The following is a 24,047-nucleotide window of genomic DNA, read 5'->3' on the forward strand; positions in this document are numbered from 1 at the left end:
GTTGCTGCAATTCCAGGTGGCAGCCCAGTCAGAAAGGGGTTTAGGTGATTCTCACTATATTATTGTTCAGCCACTTGGATTCTCTTGTTGGACAGACACAGTCCTGCATCAGAATAACTGGAGTGCTGGTGTGTACACCTCTCTCTCTGAGTCCCCCAACTGTGGCCCATGTGTAGGATGGGGGACCTAATGGATCCCTGTATGTTTTATAAAAACGTCTTTGTCCCCTGATCCTTGCAGATGAAAGGTGTGAGTAGGGGGAGATTGGAAAAAAGTTGAAGTTCTAACTCCTGGAATGGAACACATCGATTTTGTGGCCGTAGAGGGAGAACAGCAACCTTGGCACCTGGGGAGGGAACACCTCAGACCCCAGGAGATATGGGGGAAAGAAAGAAATGTGTAACCTTTGTCTTGCCGAATCACCTGGAGCCTTCTTCATGGAGGAAAACATCCAGGTCCAATTCTCTCAAACTGTTGCAAGTGACTTAAATTTAACAGACTGCTGGGTCTGCAGTGCTCCTGTAGGCAGTTCTGACCTTGATTTGATTGCCATTCTGCTTATCTTTTCCAAGAGATTGGAAGCAGCAGAGGGTAGCCTCAGCTCCTGTACCTGTCACATAAAATACCTGGTAACACCATCACCCCCAGCTATCGTCCCCATTGCCAGTCCTGGAGCCATTACCACTCTGTCATGCCATGGGGTGCATGAATGCCATCTGGCTGGTGGCCTGGACAAACAGGACAGATTGGACTAACTGCCCTTAGCCAGGCCCTCCAAAAACAAGGACTGGCCTCAGTTGGACTGGGACCCCTAAGGCCTACCAACATGCAGAGAGGCCACACTGGAGGCACTGTCAACCTTGGTACCCCATAACTGATGTAGGTCACACTTGGGGGCACCATGTTTCTTCCCAGAAACACCATGTGCACCCTTGAGACTGTATGACTTATACAGAAGTCACCCATTAACTTGTCTCTCTCCTGAAAACAGAGGGACTTGAAATTTATCCTTGACTTTAGCCTACTTGCAAACTAACATGTGAGCTTGCCACAGGTTCATGCATGCAGAAGACAGGCGATTCCTGGGTCAGAGACAAAGGACTTTATTACTCATGGCTGGAAGCATTAATCCAGGTACAGCAGGATATATTAATTGCACAGACTCTGGCCTGCAAGGAATAAATCCAGGAGAATTCTGTCATACACAGCAATCTTGATCAGTGAATTGAGGCTGTCCTGAATGCCTTCCAGGCCAAGGTTGATACAGAGAACCAAGGAGCAAGCAACCTGGCTTTCTAAGGTAGATCTGATGCAATATGGATTTGTTCAGCTGGGAGGCATGGTTGAGGTCAGTACTGCAAATTGGCTTCATCCTGCTGCTTGGAGTCCCATGGATAGTAGCTTTAATTAAATTCTGTATGTGACATATTGAACAGATTTGGTTCTAGCCTCTTTTGATCATATTTGCCAACAGAGTGGTGAACTCATGGGAAAATTTGCCAAAAGTCAAGACAGTGTAGAAATGAGGGGTGGATCTTATTGTAAGACAATTCTCCAGGGGTCTCTTGAGGTTCTGCACATTTTGCAAGCAAGGCACTGACAGCCTTTGTCCTGGACTCTCTTCTCAAGGATGTTGGTACAGTGAATAGCCATGGAAGATGGGGACAGAATCTCCCTCCAGAGAAAAGGGCAGCCATTAGAAAAGACTTGGGTCTTAATTTTAGAGTCCTCTCCCATACCACAGTCCACTCTGTGCAGGCATCTGTCTAGGCCATTGGTGCCACCCCCATGGGAATTGGGGACAAGAGGACTGATGTCAACATGCTGATAATCATGCTGTTTACTGAGTAATAAGGTCCATTGTCGCTGACCCAGGAATCTCCTATCTTCTGGCAGCATGCATGAAACTGTGGCAGGTTTGCTTGTTGGTTTGCAAGTAGGGTAAAACCCCAGACCCATCACAGTCCTTGACAAGGGGCAAGCACATAGAAGGTCTCAGAGGTGCTGGTGGTAAAGCTTATCCAGAGAATTCTAGCATTCACAGCAACCTTGGTCAGTGAACTAAGGCTGTCCTGAATGCCTTCCAAGCCAAGATTGAAACAGAGAAATAAGTCATGGTGGGCAGACCAGCTGTCTGGGAAGCAGTGGGCTTAGGCTGTTTCAGACCCCTTCCTACCCTCATGTGAGCCGGCCCAACATCTGTCGCTACCTGTGGCACAGTGGACGTGGCAGTAGTTAGGCCTGTTCCTGAGTGACAGCACAGTGGCACATTCACACACAGCTTGGTTACAGCACTCCCCTGCCCCAACTGCCTCGTTTGGTGAGTCAGGTTCATGCAGCAATGAGTGGCTTATGCTGCATAGCCACGGCTCCGAAAATCATGAGTGGTGTTATTGTAGCTTCGCACTAACAGGCATCCAGGAGGGGTTGATTTTTCCTCTTACTTTTCACTGCAAGGTGAATTGACCTGACATTTCTGAGAGACAAGAAAGGACAAGATGATACAATAATAAACATAATAATACTCGCCTTTGGGGTATTTTTCCTTTGGTCCAGGCACTGCTGAGAGCTTGAATTATCTCCTTTAATCCTCAGGTCAACGCTGTGAGTTATATCTTATTATCAGCCCCAGTTTGCAGATGGAGAAGCTGAAGCTTGGACAAATTAAGAGATGTATCCACAGTCACCCTGCTTGGGTGTGGCGGGGCTGGGTCCTCCTCCAGGCAGTGCATGTCTAGAGCCTGATTCTCAATGGTGGACTCTTTCCTGGGTTTGAGAGGTAGAGACAAGTGACGGGGCTAAAGATCCTCTCCAATTGATTGAGCATGAAGATGGGTTTTCATTTCATTTTCCAACCCCATCTCTCAGCGCCCTGCATCACAGTAGGGGCACATCAGAGGGACTCGATGATAGCCACTTTCAGTAAAGTGTCTTTGGAGAGAGACGCTTCGGGGCAGAACTGTCCCCTCCAACCATCCAAAACTTCCAACCATCATCTTTAGAACCCGCCACCCCCTAGAGCCATTTCTTTCTTCAGAGCCTAGAAGCTTCCCAAAGACATTCAGAACTCAGAGAGGCAACGTGCAGCCTGGCGCACAGCCTGTCCTCTCTCAGTGGTACTCTGCCCCGCCCCACAGGCAGCCGGGCTCCCATGCGCGGCTCCTCGTGGACCCCAGACCGAGATATTAATTGAAAGAGCTAATGTATACTGAGTCCTTACTGTGTAGTCAGCATCCACTTAGGGCTTCATGAAAGTCAGCTCCATTGCCTCCCTGTCTAAAAACAAGAAAGGAGACATAGAGAAGATGAAGAATTGTCCCAGTTCACACAGCTGGTACAGGAAAGTCAAATGCAAGGAAACAACCACTGCATCATGCTGCCTCCTCAGTTGTAACTTCTGTTAAGCAGGCTGCCACTGCCCCAGCCAGCCACTTCCCGCAACGAGGCATCAGGAGCCCTGGGTTTGAGTTCTGGCTATGCTGTGGACCAGCTGTCTCACCTTGGCCATGTCCCAGGCCTTCCCCAGACCTCAGGAACCCCTCTGCGTAAGGGAGATCTTCCCTAATATTTAAGCAGTCTGAACATTCCCGGGACTGGGGGTCCCAGGGCTCTTTGTTGTCCTACTCCAGCAAAGCCCTCGGGCCCCACCCTCCTATCTTTAGGACATTTGTGGGGCCCCTCTCATTCCTCCCTCCCAGGAGCACTGTGTAGGTTTAAGTGCAGTCCCCACATCTCACTTACCAGATGACTTGAGTCTAATGGTTTCATCTTTCAGAGCCTTGGCTTCCTCTTTGTAGGGGCACTGGTGGGGTGAATGACATACCAGCGTAAAGTGCATGTACATGAGGGGTGCTCTCGCTCTCTTCAGTCAATCGACAACCTTCAGCACCCTCTGCGTGCCAGCCCCTGTGCCCTTAGGGTCTGGAGACAGGTTGTGCCTTCCTGGAAGGGCGATGAGATGAACAATAAGTAACCAAACACACAAAAAGGAACGTTTCAGGCTGTGAGCAAGGACCAGCAGGAGACAAACAGGTGACGTGACCTGAAGGCCGGAGGTGGCTGTTTTAGAGAAATGCTTCTTGGAGGCAGAAACCTGAGACATGAAGGATCAGCCCCATGCAGAGGCATGAGCTCAGCAGCCCCCAGGCATAGAGGACTTCGCAGGCCCAGGTGACCAGAGGGAAGCCACTGGAGGCTTTTTAAGCTGAGAAGGAGCATGGTTGGGATTAGGTTTTTAAAGGTGACTCTGGCACCAGGTGGAGGAGGGACAGGAGTGGGCAGAAATGTTGCTGAGGAGACCCGTTAGGCGGCAGAAGTGATCTGGACTGACCACAGAGGTCATGGCCTCCTTGGACTTGCAGGAGAACTTAGATCTAGGATGCATGGAAGCCTGCTGGTAGATTCTAGGAAGATGGTGTGACTGAGTGTGGTGACACAGGAGATGCAGAGAGAAAAGGTGGACAGGCCACAGACACCACAAGCACTAGACTGTCGCAGGCTGCCCTGCAGACCCACTCTGCATCCCTGCCCTCTCTGTTTCATGCCACAAGGCTAACCTTGTGTGCTATACCCTCTTTCCAGGTCCCCCTGCCAGCAGGCTTTCATTTGGGTTCGGCACCTGGGAGGCCCACTGGACAGGAGGAGACGAGGGTAATGTGAATTGTGCAGGTGGAAAGCTACTGCAGGTCTCTGCCGAAGGCCCCAGCTCTGGCAGGGCTGCCCGCCCCTCCAGCTCCAGTGCCTGCAGCTCCAGTGCCGGCAGGTCAATGTTCATCACCCACCTGAGGGTGCCCACTGCTTCCTGCCGGGTCCCTCATGAGAGGAAGGATTTGGGTGCTGACAGTAGGGAAGCTCACTGAGCACTCGCTATGTGCCCAGCACTGGGTGGGGTGCCTCCCCTCATTGCTTCCAGTCACTCAGTCCCCTCAGTAGCCTCTGAACCAGGGCTGCCTCATCTGCATCCTACTCTCAACAGCATTAGACACCCTTGGCCATGCCCCGCTCCTGAAAAACTCTCTCCTCTTGGCTCTTCCTGCATTGCACTCCCAGGTTTCCTCTCTGTCTTCTCCTGCCGCTCCTTCTGAGTCACTTCTGACTCTGCCTCCTCGTTCTGACCTGGGAGTGGTGACCTTCCTGGTTTGCCCTGGGCCCTCTTCTCTCTTGAGCTGCCTGTTCTTTCTTGTGGCCACAAACATCCCTGTATGGTGAGGACCCCAAGTCTACGTCTCCAGGCCAGACATTCTGTCAGAGGTCCAGACCCCTGGATTGAGACGTCTTCATTTGGATGACACAATCATCTCAAACTCCCAGACAGAGCTCCACTCTCTTCCCCGGGCCTCCCTCTCTGCCGCCTTCTTATCCACCCAGGGGTTCAGGCCAGAAATCTGGGAGCCATTCATGCCACCTGTCTCTCTGGGACCCTCTGCTTTCCCTAGTTTCCACATCCCAAACACAAACCCACTGTGTCCAAGGTATATCAACTTTCCTGGGGTGATGGCAACAGCACCCCCTCTTGCTCTGAAACAGCCCCACTGTAATGAAAATAAAACCCAAATTCCTCGCTGTGGCCTCCCACCTGCAGATGCTCTTTCTCCCTCTTCCTTCCCAGTCCGTTGCTCCACTGGCCTTCTCTCAGTTCCTAAAAGAAATGAATCTCTTTCCTAGCCTTCACCCCTGCATGCTCCTGTGTAAACTGTCTCCACAGGCCACTCAGTCCCTCTGGCCTCCTAACAGGCTTCCCCCTGCTGAGCTGACCGCAGACCGGGTTAACTCCTGCTCCTCCTCCAGCTTTTGGCTTAAAAGTCCCTTTGTTAGAGGGGTTTCCTGGACCTCCAGGTCCCACCACGACCACTCTTGTTCCCGGCTCCTTGCTCTTCTCCGTCCCAGCACCGACCTCTGTCACAGCCTCAGTCATGTGTGAATTGATGTCATAGGTCTGTCTCCTCCAATACAGAAGCTCCAGGGGGGGCAGAGATTAGTTCTACTTGCTAGAAAAGCCTGCAGTAGGTTCCCAGTTTGTTGAATGAACAGAGCCCATTTTACAGATGAGAAAACTGAGGCTTGGAGAGATTAGGACTCCAACCTTGGTCTGTTAATGCTGTGTTCCAAGGTGAGTCACAGGCTCCTCTAGGCAGAGGAGGGTCAGGTGCAGATGAATGTGAGGGAAAAATGACTACAGAATGCTCAGCTGTACACCTGGCAGGCAGTAAACATTCAGTACTATTCCCTGCCTCAGTGTGTGACTGGAGACCCGAGTGAGGGTGGGGGCTGCCCTTTACATACCCTCCTAGCTCCCCTGGGGACATGGGGTTGCCCCATCTGCAGCACTTGACTATCTGAACAGGACCTGAGCCCACTGAGCAATTCAGGCAGGGGTCCACTAAAGGGTCTCCCTCAGTTCCCCCAAATAAGCCTACCCTCAAACTAAAAACCATGAGTTCTTTGCACGGGTGTGCCTAAAGGCAAGTTCCTGAACCCCCTTTCCCTCAGTCAGATTGCAACCCCTGTTCCCCTTGGAGACGGTGGCACCCTGACTTGGCTGTGTCCTGCTCTGGATGTTCCCTGGTCACACCCACCCCCTGCTGAGTTCTGTGAGTCAGAGACTGAATCCTGGGGTCTCCTAGCCAGGTCCCCAGTAAATGGCCTGGGCCCCAGGACACTGCAGCCCTCAAGGGCCTCCCTTCCAGACCAGTGGACAGACCTGGCTCCTTTCCAGCCTTGACCAAACTCAAGGTCCCTCCCCAGCCCCTGCCAACCCCTGCCCTGGGGCCCTGCTGTGCCCCTCCCCAGCCCCAGGCCCTCAAGCATCACCCCCCTCCTCCCGGCTGTTAGCCTGGGAAGGGGGCCAGGCCCTGAGCTCAGACCTTGGCGATTCCAGAGTGTCTGAGGCCCAGAGCCAGCCCGGCCAGACAAGGCGAAGGGGCGGGGGCAGGGTGGGCACCAGGAAGCCATTTAGAAGGGGTTGGCAGGGAAGCTGGGTTTCTAGATTTGCCCTATCTGCTCCTCTCCTGGACCCCACAGGCTTCTTCCTAGGACCTCGCTGAGGCCTTGGCTAAGCGGTGCCCCCTCCTTGAGTCCTGTCCTCAGGGAGGAGTGGATCAGTACTAATGAGAAGGGATCTTGGGGTGGTAAGACCCCCACCTGTGCAAGGGAGGAAGAGCAAGGGCTGAGAGGCCTGGGTTCCAGCTCCACCTGGCTTCCGACAGTCCGTGTGACCCCGGGCCAGGCCCGTCTTCCTCTCTCAGCCTCGGTTTCCCACTTTGAAGCGACCGGGCGGAGGTGGGCGCGGGCCTCCCGGCCCCGCCCAGAGGAATCCGGAGGGGCAGCCAGCGGTCCCAGGTGAGGGCCCACTGGAGAGGGCCCAGCGCGGCGGCGGGTTCCGGCGGGGCGGGCATCTGGGGCGGGGACCGCCCCCCCCCCCACCCGCAGCCTCCACCCGCCCGTACACCCTCGCTCCCCCAGGCGGCAGCGACGACGCTTTAAACAGAAAAAAACTGTCTCCCTGGCCCAGGGCCAGCATCCCAGCCCCCCTCGCCGCCGCCGCGCCGCGCTCCAGCCAGGGAAAACAACTGCTCACTTCTCCCTGCGTCCGCCCCGCGCGCTCCCTGCTTCCCGGCGGCCGCGGGAGCCCAGCCCGGCCGGGGGAGGCGCGGACCGGGCCGGCCGCCCGGCCTTCCTCTCCCCTCGCTCCTCCTCTCCGCCTCAACTTGCTCTGGCCTCCTCGCTCCAGCCTCAGTTTGGGGCCTTCGCAGGCCCCCGGCCCCGGCTCGTGGCTGGGCTTCTTCTCGGGGTGGTGGAAGTTTCTGGGCTCCCCGCGGTCCAGCCTCCATCTCTCTGCCTCTCACTGGGCCCGCTCCCGCGCCTGCTGTCCCCTCCCCGCGCGCTCCCTCCGTTCCTCTCCCTCGCTGCCCTCTCTACCCATCTCCCGGGGCTCCCGGCTTGCTATACCCCTCGGGCGCGGGGACCATCACCCCCGCTCGGGCGCTCCCCCCGGGTCCTGCGGCCCCGGATGCCCGGGCCCCGTGGGGCTGCTGGCGGCCTGGCCCCTGAGATGCGCGGGGCGGGGGCGGCGGGGCTGCTGGCTCTGCTGCTGCTGCTGCTGCTGGGCCCGGGCGGCGGGGCCGAGGGGGGACCAGCGGGCGAGAGGGGCGCTGGCGGGGGCGGGGCGCTGGCCCGCGAGCGCTTCAAGGTGGTCTTTGCGCCGGTGATCTGCAAGCGGACCTGTCTCAAGGGCCAGTGTCGGGACAGTTGTCAGCAGGGCTCCAACATGACGCTCATCGGAGAGAACGGCCACAGCACCGATACGCTCACGGGCTCCGGCTTCCGCGTGGGTGAGGGCCGGGGGCACGGGGAGGGGGAGCGGGGAAGGCAGGCATCAGGACAGAAGTGAGAGACACCTCAGGGTAGGCCATGTGACCCTGAGGGCCATGGCTTCCAAGAGCAGAGCGCTTGGGGCCTGGGGCTCCAGGGGCATCCGGGGCTTGGGAGGCTGGAGTCCAGGGGCCAGAGTTGGGGGGGGGGGTGCATGGAAGCCTTGACTTCACAGCTTTGAGTTGGGGTTGAGGCCTAAGGTGTGGGGTAATGCTAAGAGTCCTGGATGACACAGGCCTCTAGGAAAGTGCTGGATTCTGAGCAGGAGTCAGAGTCAGCAGGCAGGGCTTTTGAGAGCTGTGAGCTGGTGGTCTGAGGTCTCAGAGAAGGGATGATATTCCCCCAAGAAACACACTTGCTAGAAGAAACAGGAAAAGTCTTTAAAAAATGCCTAAAGTGGGGCCTGCCAGCAGTAGACACCTGCATTCCCTGGGAGGAGGAGCCAAGGTCAGGGCCAGGAGTGAGGGAATTTGTTACCAGCCAGGTCTTAGAGGGGAGGGGTGTTGAGGCCTAACAAGTGGGAAGCAGGCCTGGAAGTTGGGGCTGGTTTGGGTCCTCAGTCTCTCTTTTTCCTGGTGCCCTATCTATGCTTCCCCCGTAAGCCCTTAACAGCTCTGCCTCAGAGGCCCTGAGTCTCCCCACAACAAGCCCTAATGACTCCACAGTTCCACTTAGAGCCCACCCCTTTCCCACCATCTCTCTGCAAAGGCCCAGGCCTGGGGCTCAGCTGTCCTCTGGCAGGGCCCTGTGGGCCAGGCTGGAGGAGGTGTCCCAGCAGTAATTACCCTCCTGGACAGGGTAATTAGGCCAGGCCCAGGATGGCACCAGCAAAACAGCCCCTCTTTCACGTTCCTGTACTCACATGCCGACTCACAGACCTGAGGAACTCCACAGATGTGGTTCATGGTTCTCATGAGATGTGTGTGCACGCGCGCATGGGCTTTGGAGTGGCACATGGGGATCAAGTCCATGTTTCTTTGTGTTGCCTTGGGTGCATGTCTGCAGTCACTATGGGAGTGTTTGTGTAAGCCTGTGCTGGTGTCAGAATGAGTCTGTGCGCGTGTGTGTGATGAAATGACTATGCGTGTGAGTGAATGTGGGCCTGGCCTCCCAGGCCCCCTGACCATCCTACCCAGGATGCTGTCTCCATCTGTGCTGCCCACATCCCCCAGGCTCGGTGCCCAGGCCACAGTGGGCGGGTGTCACTGGGAGGTCACCCTCACCACTATGAGTGACTCACTGGGAGGCAGGAAGGAGAGGATCCTGCCTCCCCTGACCCAGGACACACCCCTTCTGCCCTGAGAGCCTGGCCCCAAGAGGCTTGGCAGGATGGGCTGGGCTGGGATACTCTTTTCCAGGCCCCCATGGCCATGCATGTGGGCTGTCCCTCTGAGGCCCTTCAGGTGTCCACAAGTAGCACTCCTACCTTCCCATCCTGGGAAGTGAGGGCAGCCATGGGGCAGGCAGGAGATTGGCTGGGGCTGGTGTGTGAGCTCAGGTCCCCGAGGCTGGATTTCAGATGTGAGTGTGTGTCAGAAAGACAGAGATCCCATCCTCTCACTGAGACATTCCTTCACTCATTCCCTCTGCACCTCTTCTGGCACCCAGAGCTGAAGCAGACCTGGCCCTGCCCTCCAAAGCACCCTTTATATTGTGGGAAACAGGGTAGAGCTGGGGCAGAGGGTGGGTGGGATCTGAGGAAGGGCTCCCTTCCTGGGGGAGGGGGCTGGACTGGAGGGATAAGATGTGAGTAGGTAGAGATGGGGGACAAGGCTCGGAGGGGCAGGAATGGCACGATGAAAGCCAGGGAGGTAGAAGATGTGGCCTGTTTGTAGGAGATGGGAGCTGAGTCCTGGAGTGTAGGGTGTAGGTGGAAGGAACAGAGGAGTATGGGCAGAAAGAAGGTTTCTTCTGTTTTGTGGAGAGAAGGCAAGGAAGCAAGCTGTGAGCTGGGGGTGTGACTATGCCAGAGCTTTGCCTGAGGCAAGTTTCTCTGAGGGTACTGGGATGTGGCCAGGAGCAGGAGGAGCAGAGCACATGGAGAGAAGGGGATATGGATTCATGAGATGTGACAGAGGCTGGAACTGGGTGGGGTGGGAGCTGGAGAGATGGAGCCTCAAGGCTCAGTTATGGATGCCTGGGCATGTAGGGATTTCCCTGTGGTGGTCCAAGGCCAAGAGGAGGTGGGGAGGCAAGACGCTGATTTCTGACAGTATCTCCTGGGTGGAGGTGCTTAAGAGAGGTCCTGGAGAGGTATAGTTAAGTTGGTCATGGAGAAGCATGGCCCTGGGATGGCAAGACAGAGGGAGCAAGAGTCTAGAGTAGGCTGAAGCAGGGGAGGAATTTAGTGGGGAGGAGGAGAAAGCACCAGATGGAGACTGGATTTCTGGGGAAGGCCCAAGGGGAGGGAAAGGCTATTCCATCATCTTAATCATCACCATCACCATTATCATCATTTGCTACTACTTATTAAGCACCCTCTGTGTACTGGGCACTGTGCTAAGTGTTTGTACATGCATTGCCTCATTTAATAGACAGGTCACCCCTATAGATGAGTACACTGAGGCACAGGGAAGGGAAGTAAGTTGCTCAGGGCCACACAGCTGGCACATGGCCTCCCAGCTAGGATTTAAGTCCAAGATTTAAGACTCCAGTGGCCCCACACATATAAGGATGTTGGGAGACCTGGAGGGTAGTTTCTCTGTGTGTGTGATGTGTTACAAAAACCAGCTTCCCAAGGAGGACCAGTGGGTGGCAAGGAAGTGGGGAAGTTGCAGGATGTGGGTGAGGGACTAGGCCTAGGGGCTGGGGACAGGGGTCTGCCTGGGCCCTGATCCATCTCTCCTCCCCAGTGGTGTGCCCTCTGCCCTGCATGAACGGCGGCCAGTGCTCCTCCCGAAACCAGTGCCTGTGTCCCCCGGACTTCACGGGTCGCTTCTGCCAGGTGCCCGCTGGAGGAGCTGGTGGAGGCACTGGCGGCTCAGGCCCTGGGCTTGGCAGGGCTGGGGCCCTGTCCACAGGCGCGCTGCCGCCCTTGGCTCCAGAGGGCGAGTCTGTGGCCAGCAAGCACGCCATCTACGCGGTCCAGGTGATCGCCGATCCGCCGGGGCCTGGGGAGGGGCCTCCTGCCCAGCATGCAGCCTTCCTGGTGCCCCTCGGGCCAGGACAGATCTCAGCGGAAGGTACCAGGCGACAGGCAGACCCCCGGAGGCCGAGGTGGGCGGGCACTAGGGTGGCAGGACCCGGGAGGAGGCCGGCCCTGGAGGAGCTCCGCACTCCGCACTCCCACCCAGTGCACGGGGCAACCCTGAAGCCACCGTGCCCCGCCCCCCAGTGCAGGCCCCGCCCCCTGTGGTGAACGTGCGTGTCCACCACCCGCCGGAGGCCTCGGTCCAAGTGCACCGCATCGAGGGGCCCAACGCCGAGGGTCCGGCCCCGTCCCAGCACCTGCTGCCGCACCCCAAGCCCCCGCATCCCCGGCCACCCACCCAGAAGCCCCTGGGCCGCTGCTTCCAGGACACGCTGCCCAAGCAGCCTGTGAGTGAATTCACAGTCGCCGCTGGACTGGCCCTTCAGTCTCTCAGGGCTGCCCTGTTCTAACTCACCGGGATTGCTCAAAACTGGGGGCCCTGCTGGTTGAGTAGGGGAGGAGGAAAACGTTCTCAGGAGGGAGGCCAGGCTGGGACTGGGCACTCTGTGATCCAGGTCCACACTCCTCTCCCTAGTGTGGCAGCAATCCCCTCCCCGGCCTCACCAAGCAGGAAGACTGCTGCGGAAGCATCGGCACTGCCTGGGGCCAGAGCAAGTGCCACAAGTGCCCCCAGCTGCAGTGTGAGTGCCTTGGCTTGTTAGATGCCCCCACCCCTTGCCGCCGCAGGGTGGACCCATGGACACCCCTCCCAGCCCTGCAATGGGAGACCACAGCCTGAGCAGCCTGAGCCACTCACTGTCCACCCAGTTCCTCTCAGCATCACACTCTGCCCACCCCCACAGTGCCCTCCCTTCTCTCTCTGCTGGCCCCGCAGTGTGCTCCCCTGCCATGATCTCCTCTCTCTGCAGACACAGGGGTGCAGAAGCCAGGGCCTGTACGTGGGGAGGTGGGCGCCGACTGCCCCCAGGGCTACAAGAGGCTCAACAGCACACATTGCCAGGGTATGGCCAGCCGGGAGATTCTGTGGGCTGGAGGGGCAGGCTAGTTGTCACTAGGGGAGGTCCCAAGGTGGGCAAGGGAGGAGGTGGGGCTGGAGCAGGACCCTGAGGTTCTTGGAGCAGCTTGCTGTAGCCCTATAGCCCCAGAGTGGAGGGACCAAACTCCCACTTATCACAGATATCAACGAGTGCGCGATGCCAGGCATGTGTCGCCATGGTGACTGCCTCAACAACCCTGGTTCCTATCGCTGTGTCTGCCCACCGGGCCATAGCTTGGGCCCCTCCCGCACGCAGTGCATTGGTGAGACTGGGGGACCTTCAGAGGTCACAAGACATGGGTGGGAGGGTAAGGTTCCAAGCAGTAAGGTCACAGAAGTCAGAGTGGGGTCAGGGGTTGACTGCAGGAAGAACAAGACCCAGAGCAGATAGGATCAGGAATCAAGTGGGTTCAGGAGTCACATAAGATCTGGGCTTAGAGGTCACATGGGGTCAGGGATTACATGGAGTCAGGGTCATATGAGATTATGGGCTTGATGAGTGGGTGGGATAAAGTCTAGAGCAGCTAGGTCAGTAGTCACAGAGTCTACATTGTTGTTACATGATTTCAGAATAACAGGTTCAGGGGTCATAGAAATTCAGAGTCACATGGGGTCAGGGACTACATGAGGATCAAGTGTCCTCTGGGCCAGAGAGGCAAGGTTTGGAGCAGATGGGAAGAGGGATGTGGGCAGTGTTCAGGCCCAGATGCCCATGCCCCTCACTGGACCCTGCAGCAGACAAGCCGGAGGAGAAGAGCCTATGCTTCCGCCTGGTGAGCCCTGAGCACCAGTGCCAACACCCACTGACCACGCGCCTCACCCGCCAACTCTGCTGCTGCAGCGTCGGCAAGGCCTGGGGCGCAAGGTGCCAGCGCTGCCCAGCTGATGGCACTGGTGAGCTAGAGGCATGTGGGGCCAGAGGGCTATCTGTGTGCCTTTCCAGGAAATGCTCACTTCTCTGCCCCTTGCTCTGGCCACAGCTGCCTTCAAGGAGATCTGTCCAGCTGGGAAGGGATACCACATCCTCACCTCCCACCAGACGCTCACCATTCAGGGCGAAAGTGACTTTTCCCTTTTCCTGCACCCTGACGGGCCACCCAAGCCCCAGCAGCTCCCTGAGACCCCCAGCCGGGCACCACCACCTGAGGACACAGAGGAAGAGAGAGGTCTGGCCCGACCCCCTCTGTTTCTGATAGATGATGAACCCCTAGACCTGACACCTTGACCCTTGATCCACAGATATGACCTCAGAGTCTAACCTCTAATTCCTAATCCCAGATCAGCACTGACCCCCAGAGCTGACACTCTGACCCCTAACCAATGTTGTAACCCTAGGATTTAACCCCTGATTGACAGGATTTGACCATTTATTGCCCTCCAGATTCAATCCTTTGACCCCTGACCCAGGGATTTAACCCTGACTGTAACCTCCGAAGCCAAGAACCTTGTGCAACCATTTCCTCATTGACCTGTGACAGGAACACTCCCTGACCCCAGACATGACGCCTGACCCAGAGACATGATTGTTGAACTCTTAGAGATCCTGCCCACAGATAACCAACTGCCAAACCAGACTTGACTCCCTTCTCCCAGCCCAACACTTAATGGCCCCATCTTCTTCCCTTCTAGGGGTGAGCACAGACTCAGTGAGTATGAGAGCCCAGGTGGGAGGGGCGGGAAAGCCAAGGAGACACAGAGGGCTCATGCTGCTGTCACCCGCAGCCAGTGGTGGAAGAGCAGTCAGCGCAGCAGAGCCACCCGACGGTCACCACATCTCCTGCCCGGCCCTACCCTGGTGAGCTGAGCACTGCAGGGACCAGTCTTCAAGGGCTGTCCCTGCTGGGGAAGTTTACAGCCTAGGCACCAGGGGGCGGTGAAGCTGGGTGTGAAGTTCCTAGTTGATGACTAGCGGAGAGAAGGGTGGCTCTCTCAGCCTCCTCACTCACTGACGGGTGTGCGCTGCTGCCTGCAGAGCTGATCTCCCGGCCCTCGCCGCCGTGGTTCCTGCCTGACTTGCCCCCGTCCCGCAGTGCGGTGGAGATCGCCCCTACTCAGGTCACAGGTAAGACCCGCCCGCCTAGGCCATGCCCCAGGCAAGCCACGCCCCTAACTTAGTTTATCTCCTCCCTTACCCACTCCAGTTATTCCAGAGCACTAACACATCCAGGGCTTACTGTGTACCAGGCCCTGGGCTGCGTGCTGGGGAAGCCTTGGTGTGCAGCAGAGGCCCCACTCTGCCCTCAACTGATCTGGGTATTATGGTGGTCAGCCCAGTCTGAAGGCATTTATTCATATGTTCAACAAATATTTTTTGAGCACTACCATGCACAGGCACTGTTTAGGTGCTGGAGATGCAAAACAGACAGAAATTCCCTGTCCTTGGGGAGTAGAGAGATGACAGACAGATCAATGAGTCAAAATCTAGCATATCTCTTATGCTGTGAAAAAATAAATCACAGAAGAAGGAAGGAAGTCTGGGAGTTGTGATAACACGTAGAGTGGTGACGAGAGAAGGCTGAGCAGGGCTTTAAAGATTGTTATAAATTAACGGTGAGAAGTGGGAAAGAAATGGGCATTCGGGTTGGGGAAAAGGACATTCCAGTTTGGGCAAAGGCATGGAAACATGAAACCCTGGTTTCATGGAGAAGAGAGAAACCACACAGAGTCCGTGTTTCTGAACTAGGGGAGGGCCAGTGCAAGGAGCCTTGTTAAGAGGCTTGGATTTGATCCCAATGACTGTGGGAAGTGTCTGCAAGGTTTTGGGCATCATAATAATTGCTAGCTATGGCTGAGCAGTTTCGGGCCAGGCACTGGCTGAAGAGTTTTACATACTAAATAGCATTTAACCTTCTCATACTCTGAAGTGGGCACTGTTAGCTTCATTTTTCAAATGAGAAAACTGAGGCTAACAGAAGTTCAGTAACTTGCCACAAGTCACATAACTGAGCCAAATTCAAGCCCATGTCTGTGTGGACTCCAAAGCCACAAGGGAGCTGCCAGCATGATAGAAAACCTGAGGCTAGATGAGCTCCTGGGGCGAGGGCTTGGGTGGAAGATGGCTGCCCTGGAAGTCTGCACTGTCTTGGAAAATCCTGTGACAGCCCTGGAAGCTGTGAAAATGTGGAGGAACAGGCACCTGGGGAGGCTTCTTAGAGGAGGGGTGTTAAGGACACCTAAGGAGAGGCACCCTATACAAAGAACAGCCTGCAAGAGCCTACTGGCCAGGTGTGTTTAAGATGGGGTAGAGTTCAGAGTCAAGGCCTGGGCTGCATGGGTAGGGCACAAGAGAGGGAGAGGTAGGAGGCAGGGAGTACTGAGAATGGTAACAAAGAGGGTGAGGGGGATTCCTGGATCTGACCACCTATGCATGACCATGAGCAAGCCAGGATTCCCCGGAAACAAGCCTCACCTTGGGAGGGGGAGCAAATCAACTATTCTGGAATGAAGGGTCCAGTTTCCTAAGGCAAGGTGTGTTAGGATCCCTGGTCTAGAGAATGTTGGTGTGATTGAGGCTGCAGTGTTTAAGATACTGAGGTGACTGGAGTCTGGGTATTGTAAGTGGGGATAGGAGTATCAAGGATTCTGGAGTTGAGATAGGGATGTCAGGGACCTGGGGTCATTGTTTGGGGCTACATGGGGCTGTGATGTCGGGGTTATCTGTAATAGAGGTGTAGGGGATCCTAGGGTTGGAGTATGGGTGTACAGAGACCCGAGGTCATGGTACGACCAGGTTCAGGAACCCCAGTCATTAGGGATGCGGTATCCAGGTCCGCCCTGGGGACGTGGCAGAAAGTGAATGCTCCCTGCTCGGCCCCCTAACTTGCCCCCCCCGCCCCCCCCCCCCCGCAGAGACGGACGAGTGCAGACTGAACCAGAACATCTGTGGCCACGGAGAGTGCGTCCCGGGCCCCTCGGACTATTCCTGCCATTGCAACCCGGGCTACCGGTCGCATCCGCAGCACCGCTACTGCGTGGGTGAGCATGGCGAGTGGGTGGCGTGGTGACGGCCTTGGCTCCTGACAGTCCTCTAACGTCTCCCGGCCGGCGCGTACTTCTCAGACGTGAACGAGTGCGAGGCGGAGCCGTGTGGCGCCGGGAGGGGCATCTGCATGAACACCGGCGGCTCCTACAACTGTCACTGCAACCGCGGCTACCGCCTGCACGTCAGCGCGGGGGGGCGTTCGTGCGTGGGTGAGCACGGCCGGGCCCGGGGCGGCGCTGGGGCTAGATGGGCCGGGGGACTCTCCCCTTGACCGCCGTGTAATCCCCTCCGCCGCCCCTTGCCTTCCCCGCGTGCCTCCTTCCTCCCGCGCAGACCTGAACGAGTGCGCCAAGCCTCACCTGTGCGGCGACGGCGGTTTCTGCATCAACTTTCCCGGTCACTACAAGTGCAACTGCTACCCAGGCTACCGGCTCAAAGCCTCCAGACCGCCTGTGTGTGAAGGTGGGGAAGACCCCATCCAGACCGACGGGGGTCCTCAGAGGTCCCTCGGCCTGGGGTTGGGGCGGAGGGCCTCACTCCCGTCTGTGCCCCGCTCTGGGCCTCTCAGAGGTTGTGGTCCCGGAGTCCAGAGGGCTCGCTTCACCTTGTTGATCTGTGACGGAGGGAGGCCCTGCCGAGGACCCTGAGCACCTGGCCGGCCGTGTTGTCCCCAAATGGGTCCTCCTCCTCCCTACCGTGCAGACATCGACGAGTGCCGAGATCCTAGCTCCTGCCCGGATAGCAAATGCGAGAACAAACCTGGGAGCTTCAAGTGCATTGCCTGTCTGCCCGGCTACCGCAGCCAGGGGGGCGGGGCCTGCCGCGGTGAGGGCGGGGCCTGGGTCTGGGATTGGGTAGGGGCGGGGCCTCGAACGCAAATGGGCGGGGCTAGTGGAGGTGGGCGTTGCCTCTACAGTGGAGCTTCTTGGGAGTAGAGGGACCCTCTCATCCTGGACAGAGGGGCCCCCACCCTGGCACAGTGCATCGTCCAGTGGGGCAGAGTCTGAGGGGAGCCTTCTCCGCCGCAGACGTGAACGAATGCGCCGAGGGCAGCCCTTGCTCTCCCGGCTGGTGCGAGAACCTCCCGGGCTCCTTCCGCTGCACGTGCGCGCAGGGCTATGCACCAGCTCCGGACGGCCGCAGTTGCCTGGGTGAGCGCCAGCCCTCCCCACCCTGCCACCTGCCACCCACTCACGCGCTGAAACTGGGGACTAGGTCACCCCGTCTGTCAGACGGGTAGGGAGGAGGTAGCTAATTCACAGACACTGACCCTTCGCTGATCCACTCACTCATTTTCTCAGCGAACCTGGCGGAGGACGGGGCCACCAGAATTTCTACATAGCAAGGGTGTTAGGAGGCAAAGCTTGAAGCTTCGTTTGCAAAGCACGTTACTTAAATTTGAAGGGGCAAAAAGATATAAAAGAAAGGGGGTATCAGTGGTCCCCCCTCTACTAATGCTTCTTACGCATCAAGGGACAGGCTGAGGGCTGGGATTAAGAGAAACTGGAGAGCGCAGGGCTGTCGGCCTGGATGGAATTTGGATGTTTTTGGGAAACATCAGCGGGGCTGGGAGAAGGGAAGGCCTGAGTTGTCTTAGAGGATCAACAGGAATTTGCCAAGTAAAGAAAGGTGAGATGGAACAGCATGCCAGGCTCAGCAATAGCGGATTGAGAGGTGAAAACCAGCAGGGAGCACACAAGGAATGTGATTTATAAGCAGGAATGGGGGCTGAGGCTGGCTGGTGAGGGGCAGGTCCCCACGCCCTGAAGGGCCCCCCAAGCCCTGCATGGGAGGTTGAGCTTCACCCTGAGGGTATTAGGAGGCACCTGAAGCATTTTAAGAGGAAGACTGGTAAGATTCACGGTTTGTTTTAGAAAGTTCCCTGAATCCCACTGTGGAGAGTGGCTGGAGGACTGGTGGAGACTTAGGACAGAGACAGTGATGGATGTCATGAGAACAGTGGCCTCAGGATGGTCATGAGATTATGTGATGTTAGAGAAATATTAGGGCAAATTGCCTGGGCTTGTTAACTAGATGTCAAGGTGAAGGAGAGGGGAGTAAGCACCAGCTATTCTGAGGATCTGGCTGGGCTGGAGGCCAGAGGGAGTAGAGGCACCCAGTGTGCTCAGCCTGGTGGCTGGCTCCAGCTTCATTCAGCACCCAGGATCCTGAGAAGCAGGCCAGGGCTCTGACTCTGCCAGACCACTGAGGAGGAAGGAGAGGTGTTCCTGGGCCCTTGCGAGAGGAGGTGGAGTAGGGGCCTTGAGAACAGCAGAGGCAGTGGGAAAGAAGCAGCATTTAAGATGTCCAAGGTGGGACAGATCCCAGCCCCTTGTCCCGAGAGTGAGTGACTGGCATTGAGATGGTCACAGAACTGAGGGATTAGGGACTGTAAGGTCAGAAGCTGGTCCTGGCTGGCCAAATGGATGTTGAAAACTCCTAGGATGGGGAGGAATACAGAGGCAGAAGGACCAAGAAGGTGGGTGCTGACAGCAATAGAGAGGTTGGAAGCCAGAGTGAGTGCCAAGTGCACCTCAGGGGAAGAGCATTGGAAGGGGTCTGGGGTGTGGGCAATGACCAGCTTCCACTATAAAGGACTGCAGAGAACCATGCTCTCAGAGCCAAGTCCCTTTACTACACAAACAGAAGAAATTAATCTGTAGGAACAAAGACATAGGGAAGGTTACTTATGTGGGAAGAAAGGGAGCCATGGCAGGTAGGGGAAGAGTGAGAGTTGTTAGGGCAAGGAAGCCCAGAGCAGTATGGGACGAATGGATGGGGGCAGATGCCTCTTGTTTAGTGAGAATGGTCGAAGGATAGGGACGCTTGAGCTTTTGGAATCAGACACAGCCCAGGGTTCCTGGCAGAACCTGGCCTGGTCCTTAGGGTGTGGTGTGCCACACAGGAGTGGGGTCAGGGTCTCGTCCTTCTCTCAAGCTCCACTGGCCTCAGCTCTAGTTCTCCAGACCATGGGTGGGAGTGGGAAAAGGGTAGCAGAGATCCAAGACCACCCCCATCCTGGCCTTCTGACAGCCCCTGTGCCTCACAGATGTGGACGAGTGTGAGGCTGGGGACGTGTGTGACAATGGCATCTGCACCAACACGCCAGGCTCGTTCCAGTGTCAGTGCCTCTCTGGCTACCATCTGTCAAGAGACCGAAGCCGCTGTGAGGGTGAGGGGGGCCTAGAGCTGAGGGGCTGACCTGTTCCTCCCTCTCCCAAGACTTCCACTGTCCAGGCCCCAAGCCCAGGGGCTACCTGTAAGCAAGCCAGACACTCCCATGTACAGCCCCCATCTAGATCCAAGACGGGGCATGGAGTGTGGGCCCTACCCAAGGTCCTCTGGGAAGACTTGGCAGCCTCAGGCTGTGTGAGTGGGGTTAACCCCTGAAATTCTCCACCTCTTTGATCCCCTACAGACATTGATGAGTGTGACTTCCCTGCAGCCTGCATTGGGGGTGACTGCATCAACACCAATGGCTCCTACCGATGTCTCTGTCCCCAGGGACATCGGCTGGTAGGCGGCAGGAAGTGCCAAGGTATGAGGGGATTGGCTAAGAGTACTGGAGGAGGAATGGCGGGGAGCAGTAATCTCCTAGACACATTGTTGATCTGTCTGTCTTTCCATCCATTGATCCGTTCACTCATCCTTCTATTCTTCCACATAACAGTAACAATAATGACAGTAATTATATGGTGCTTACTATGTGCCAAATCTCCCCTACATGCATTCATCCAACAAGAATTTATTGAGTATCCAATATGTGCCAGGTTCTATGCTACATATTAGGTATTGAACAATGACCCAGCTAGGGGAGACTGACATGTAAATTGATTCTTACAGTTCAGGGTGCTGAGTGCCAAAGGAGGTCTGGACTAGTGATTAATTGCAACAGAGAGGTGAGAGTTGAATTGGAACTTGAAGCATAAATAGGCTTTCCTAAAGCACAAATAGATTCCCTAAGCAGAGAAAAGCAGGGGATGGTATTCTAGACCCAAATAACAATATTTGCAAAGCACAGAGATCTGGAAGGAGCTAGTTGTGTTTTTAGGGAGAATTGACACCTATGCCCTAAACAGAGTTGAGGGTGTTGGTGGTTCAGAGTAAGGGTGATGAGACTTAAAGCTATTTGGAGACCAAACTGAAAGTCCCCAAATGCTGAGCAGAGGTTAGGACTTCATTCTGTTGTCAGTGGGAGCCATTGTAGGTTTTATGATGAATAATGCATTGACTGTGCACACATCTACCCATGTGTGGATTTTTTGACAGACACAAGTGGATTTTTTGTTGTGTGTACTTTGAAGTCAGAGTGGAAATTCAGGTTCTGAACTTGTGTGAGATCCTTGAGGCACACTCCCTGGGAAAGAGGGGCTGGTTTCCCTCTAAGCAACTCTTTCTGCTCCCCAAAGATATAGATGAGTGCAGCCAGGACCCCGGCCTGTGCCTTCCCCACGGGGCCTGCGAGAACCTGCAGGGTTCCTACATTTGTGTCTGCGATGAGGGCTTCACACCCACCCAGGACCAGCACGGCTGTGAGGGTGAGTGCCCTCTCAGCTCCCTCCTCAATCTAGACAGCTCCCCTGAGCTGCAGCTGAGGTTCAGAGTTGTATCCTGGTCCCACCCTCTGGAATGTGGGGAACAGGAAGAAATCTCTTTGGCCTGGGAAAGCCCGGTAGGGCCAGACCTCGCAGGAGGGCCCTGAATGCCACATCGAGGATGGAGGTTGGCTTTCACAGGGCAGCTGAAGGGAGCCAGGGAATGTGGGGGAGCACAGCGATGAGGCTGGCAGGTGGTGTGGACAGGCAGACATTCCGCAGGACTCTGAGCTGCTTTCCCTCCCCTCAGAGGTGGAGCAGCCCCACCACAAGAAGGAGTGCTACCTTAACTTTGATGACACCGTGTTCTGCGACAGTGTACTGGCCACCAATGTCACCCAGCAGGAGTGCTGCTGCTCGCTGGGGGCTGGCTGGGGAGACCACTGCGAGATCTATCCCTGCCCAGTCTACAGCTCAGGTCAGAAGCCTGGCAGGCCCTTTCCCTTTCCAGGGCCTCAGTTCTCAGTTTATTTGGAAACGATTGGGGGAGAGGACACCTCCCTGGGTAGGTGGGAAATGAGGCGGGACCCGGCGCCCGACTGCCAGCACGCACTCTTAATCCTGACTCCTTCCTTCCCCGCGGCCGCTGTCTCCCGGTAGCTGAGTTCCACAGCCTCTGCCCAGACGGGAAGGGCTACACCCAGGACAACAACATTGTCAACTATGGCATTCCAGCCCACCGTGGTAAGCCCTAACACGGCTCAGCCCACCTGGCAAGCCCCGCCCCGCCCGCCGAGGTTTGTACCTGCGGGATCCCACCAGTGCTTGCTCATCAATTGCGGGCACTAGGGGAAGCCCCGCCCACATCACTCCTACGTCAGCGTCCGGAAAAGCCCCTCGCACTGTTTCTTCCCCTCCCATGGTAAGCCCCACCCACACTTCCTCGGCTGCCGGGCCTCAGTGGCCCGGTAGGTAGATGTTGTGGGCGCCAACGGCTTGTCACTCTGCAGACATTGACGAATGCATATTGTTCGGGGCGGAGATCTGCAAGGAGGGCAAGTGCGTGAATACGCAGCCCGGCTACGAGTGCTATTGCAAGCAAGGCTTCTACTACGATGGGAACCTGCTGGAATGCGTGGGTGAGTGCAGCCGGCCCCCGTGGCTGTGGGAAAGCAGCCGGGAGACATGCACAACCAGTCGACTCCGTGCCGATTCCTACCACTCGCGCTTTTGCTCCCCGCAGACGTGGATGAGTGCTTGGACGAGTCCAACTGCCGAAACGGAGTGTGTGAGAACACGCGCGGCGGCTACCGCTGCGCCTGCACACCCCCGGCCGAGTACAGCCCTGCGCAGCGCCAGTGCCTGAGCCCAGAGGAGATGGGTGAGGCCGGGGTCTGCGGGCTGGGAATACAGGAGGGAGGCGGGCGGAACCAAGCTGTGACTACCACTCTCACCCATCCCCTCGCTGCCCGTAGACGTGGACGAGTGCCAGGACCCCGCAGCCTGCCGCCCTGGCCGCTGCGTCAACCTGCCTGGCTCCTACCGCTGCGAGTGCCGCCTGCCCTGGATACCCGGGCCCTCTGGGCGCGACTGCCAGCTCCCTGAGAGCCCGGCCGGTGAGGGCGAGGGTGGTCTTGAGCTCTCCAGGACCCTGTCCACCGCGTGGAGACCTCAGGCTGAGGTTCCCGCTAGGGTGGGTTGGATTGGGAACAGGTGGTCCATGCTTTAGGCTCCTCCCTGACTCCGGGTTCACCTCCGCAGAGCGTGCCCCGGAGCGGCGGGACGTGTGCTGGGGCCAGCGCGGAGAGGATGGCATGTGTGCGGGTCCCCTGGCAGGGCCCGCCCTCACCTTCGACGACTGCTGCTGTCGCCAGGGCCGAGGTTGGGGAGCCCAGTGCCGCCCGTGCCCGCCGCGTGGCGCCGGTAAGCAGGCGGTGAAGGGGTTGGCCCGGAGGGAGTTTGAGGACGGGAGCCAGAGAGAATCGACGCTGCAGACTGCTCACCGTCCACTGCTCCTCTCAGGGTCCCAGTGCCCGACGTCGCAGAGTGAGAGCAATTCCTTCTGGGACGCGAGCCCGTTGCTGCTGGGGAAGCCCCCACGAGGTGAGTGTAGCGGGAGGGGCAGAGGCGGGGTCCGCGGCCATGGCTAGGGGCGGTGCTGACGCCTGCATTCTTTTGGCCGGCGCAGAAGAGGACAGCTCCGAGGAGGATTCGGACGAGTGCCGCTGCGTGAGTGGCCGCTGCGTGCCGCGGCCGGGAGGCGCAGTGTGCGAGTGTCCCGGCGGCTTCCAGCTGGACGCCTCCCGTGCGCGCTGCGTCGGTGAGCCGGACCTAGGGGGCAGGGCCACGGGGGCAGGACCAGAGGCTGGCCGCGGGCCGGCGGGGCGGGTCCGGGTCCTGCAGAACCCTGAGGTTCCCAGAAGCAGAGGGCCGCGCGGCTGTGGCGCCCTCGCGAAGTCCGCACCTGTCACCCCCACCTCCAGACATCGACGAGTGCCGAGAGCTGAACCAGCGCGGGCTACTGTGCAAGAGCGAGCGCTGCGTGAACACTAGCGGTTCCTTCCGCTGCGTCTGCAAAGCTGGCTTCGCGCGCAGCCGCCCGCATGGGGCCTGCGTGCCCCAGCGCCGCCGCTGACACCATCCTCTGCCTGGATCTAGGCGATCAGAGGGGTTTCCGCCCAACACTCGGGGCGAGCTCGGCCTCCCGCTTGTGCCTCGGACCCAGGGACCCTTTGGGGCCCGCAGACCCCTTCCCCGCGACCCATGTTCCCAGCGCGCCCATACGGGCTCCGTCCGGTTCACAGGCGGATGGATGTTGGGTCTCTCGAGCGCTGCGGGTCTTCCTTCCAGAGGGCGTTTCCTAGAAACTGATAAATCAGATCGTGCCTCTTTACTTCTTGGTTTCTGAAGCAAATTGATGTTCATTTCCGTGGTGGGCGAGGACTCCGCCCACCCCAGCCTCCTTGTAGGCGC

At 57.4% G+C, this 24,047-nt stretch overlaps 1 protein-coding gene and 1 long non-coding RNA gene across 4 annotated transcripts; one reads left to right on the plus strand and one right to left on the minus strand.

Annotated features, from left to right (window-relative positions):
- Positions 1-1,923: 1,923 nt before the first annotated feature.
- On the minus strand, positions 1,924-7,572 carry LOC105070684 (uncharacterized). Its single transcript, XR_835441.3, has 4 exons — positions 7,141-7,572; positions 3,742-3,942; positions 3,221-3,276; positions 1,924-2,766 (listed from the first exon to the last, which is right to left on the minus strand). It is a non-coding gene; the product is annotated as an uncharacterized LOC105070684 (long non-coding RNA).
- Positions 7,494-23,967, plus strand: LTBP3 (latent transforming growth factor beta binding protein 3). 3 transcript variants are annotated; one of them, XM_074371741.1, is made up of 28 exons: positions 7,496-8,330; positions 11,223-11,552; positions 11,705-11,907; positions 12,096-12,201; positions 12,430-12,522; positions 12,698-12,820; positions 13,293-13,451; positions 13,538-13,723; positions 14,187-14,203; positions 14,280-14,352; positions 14,530-14,619; positions 16,407-16,532; positions 16,617-16,748; positions 16,873-17,001; positions 17,242-17,364; positions 17,568-17,690; positions 19,589-19,711; positions 19,958-20,077; positions 20,949-21,077; positions 21,385-21,552; positions 21,735-21,818; positions 22,085-22,213; positions 22,318-22,455; positions 22,550-22,690; positions 22,836-22,997; positions 23,097-23,177; positions 23,263-23,394; positions 23,558-23,967. In XM_074371741.1, the coding sequence occupies exons 1-28, from the start codon at positions 8,009-8,011 to the stop codon at positions 23,707-23,709; spliced, it is 3,894 nt and encodes a 1,297-aa protein (XP_074227842.1). In that variant the 5' UTR covers positions 7,496-8,008; the 3' UTR covers positions 23,710-23,967. The 3 variants fall into 3 exon arrangements, with proteins under 3 accessions (XP_074227844.1, XP_074227843.1, XP_074227842.1); XM_074371743.1 differs by lacking the exon at positions 16,617-16,748 and having other exon boundaries at positions 7,494-8,330; XM_074371742.1 differs by lacking the exon at positions 14,187-14,203 and having other exon boundaries at positions 7,495-8,330; positions 13,538-13,724; positions 14,279-14,352.
- The last annotated feature ends 80 nt before the right edge of the window (positions 23,968-24,047 follow it).

Source organism: Camelus bactrianus, chromosome 10, assembly GCF_048773025.1.
Source record: "Camelus bactrianus isolate YW-2024 breed Bactrian camel chromosome 10, ASM4877302v1, whole genome shotgun sequence".
Taxonomy (NCBI): domain Eukaryota; kingdom Metazoa; phylum Chordata; class Mammalia; order Artiodactyla; family Camelidae; genus Camelus; species Camelus bactrianus.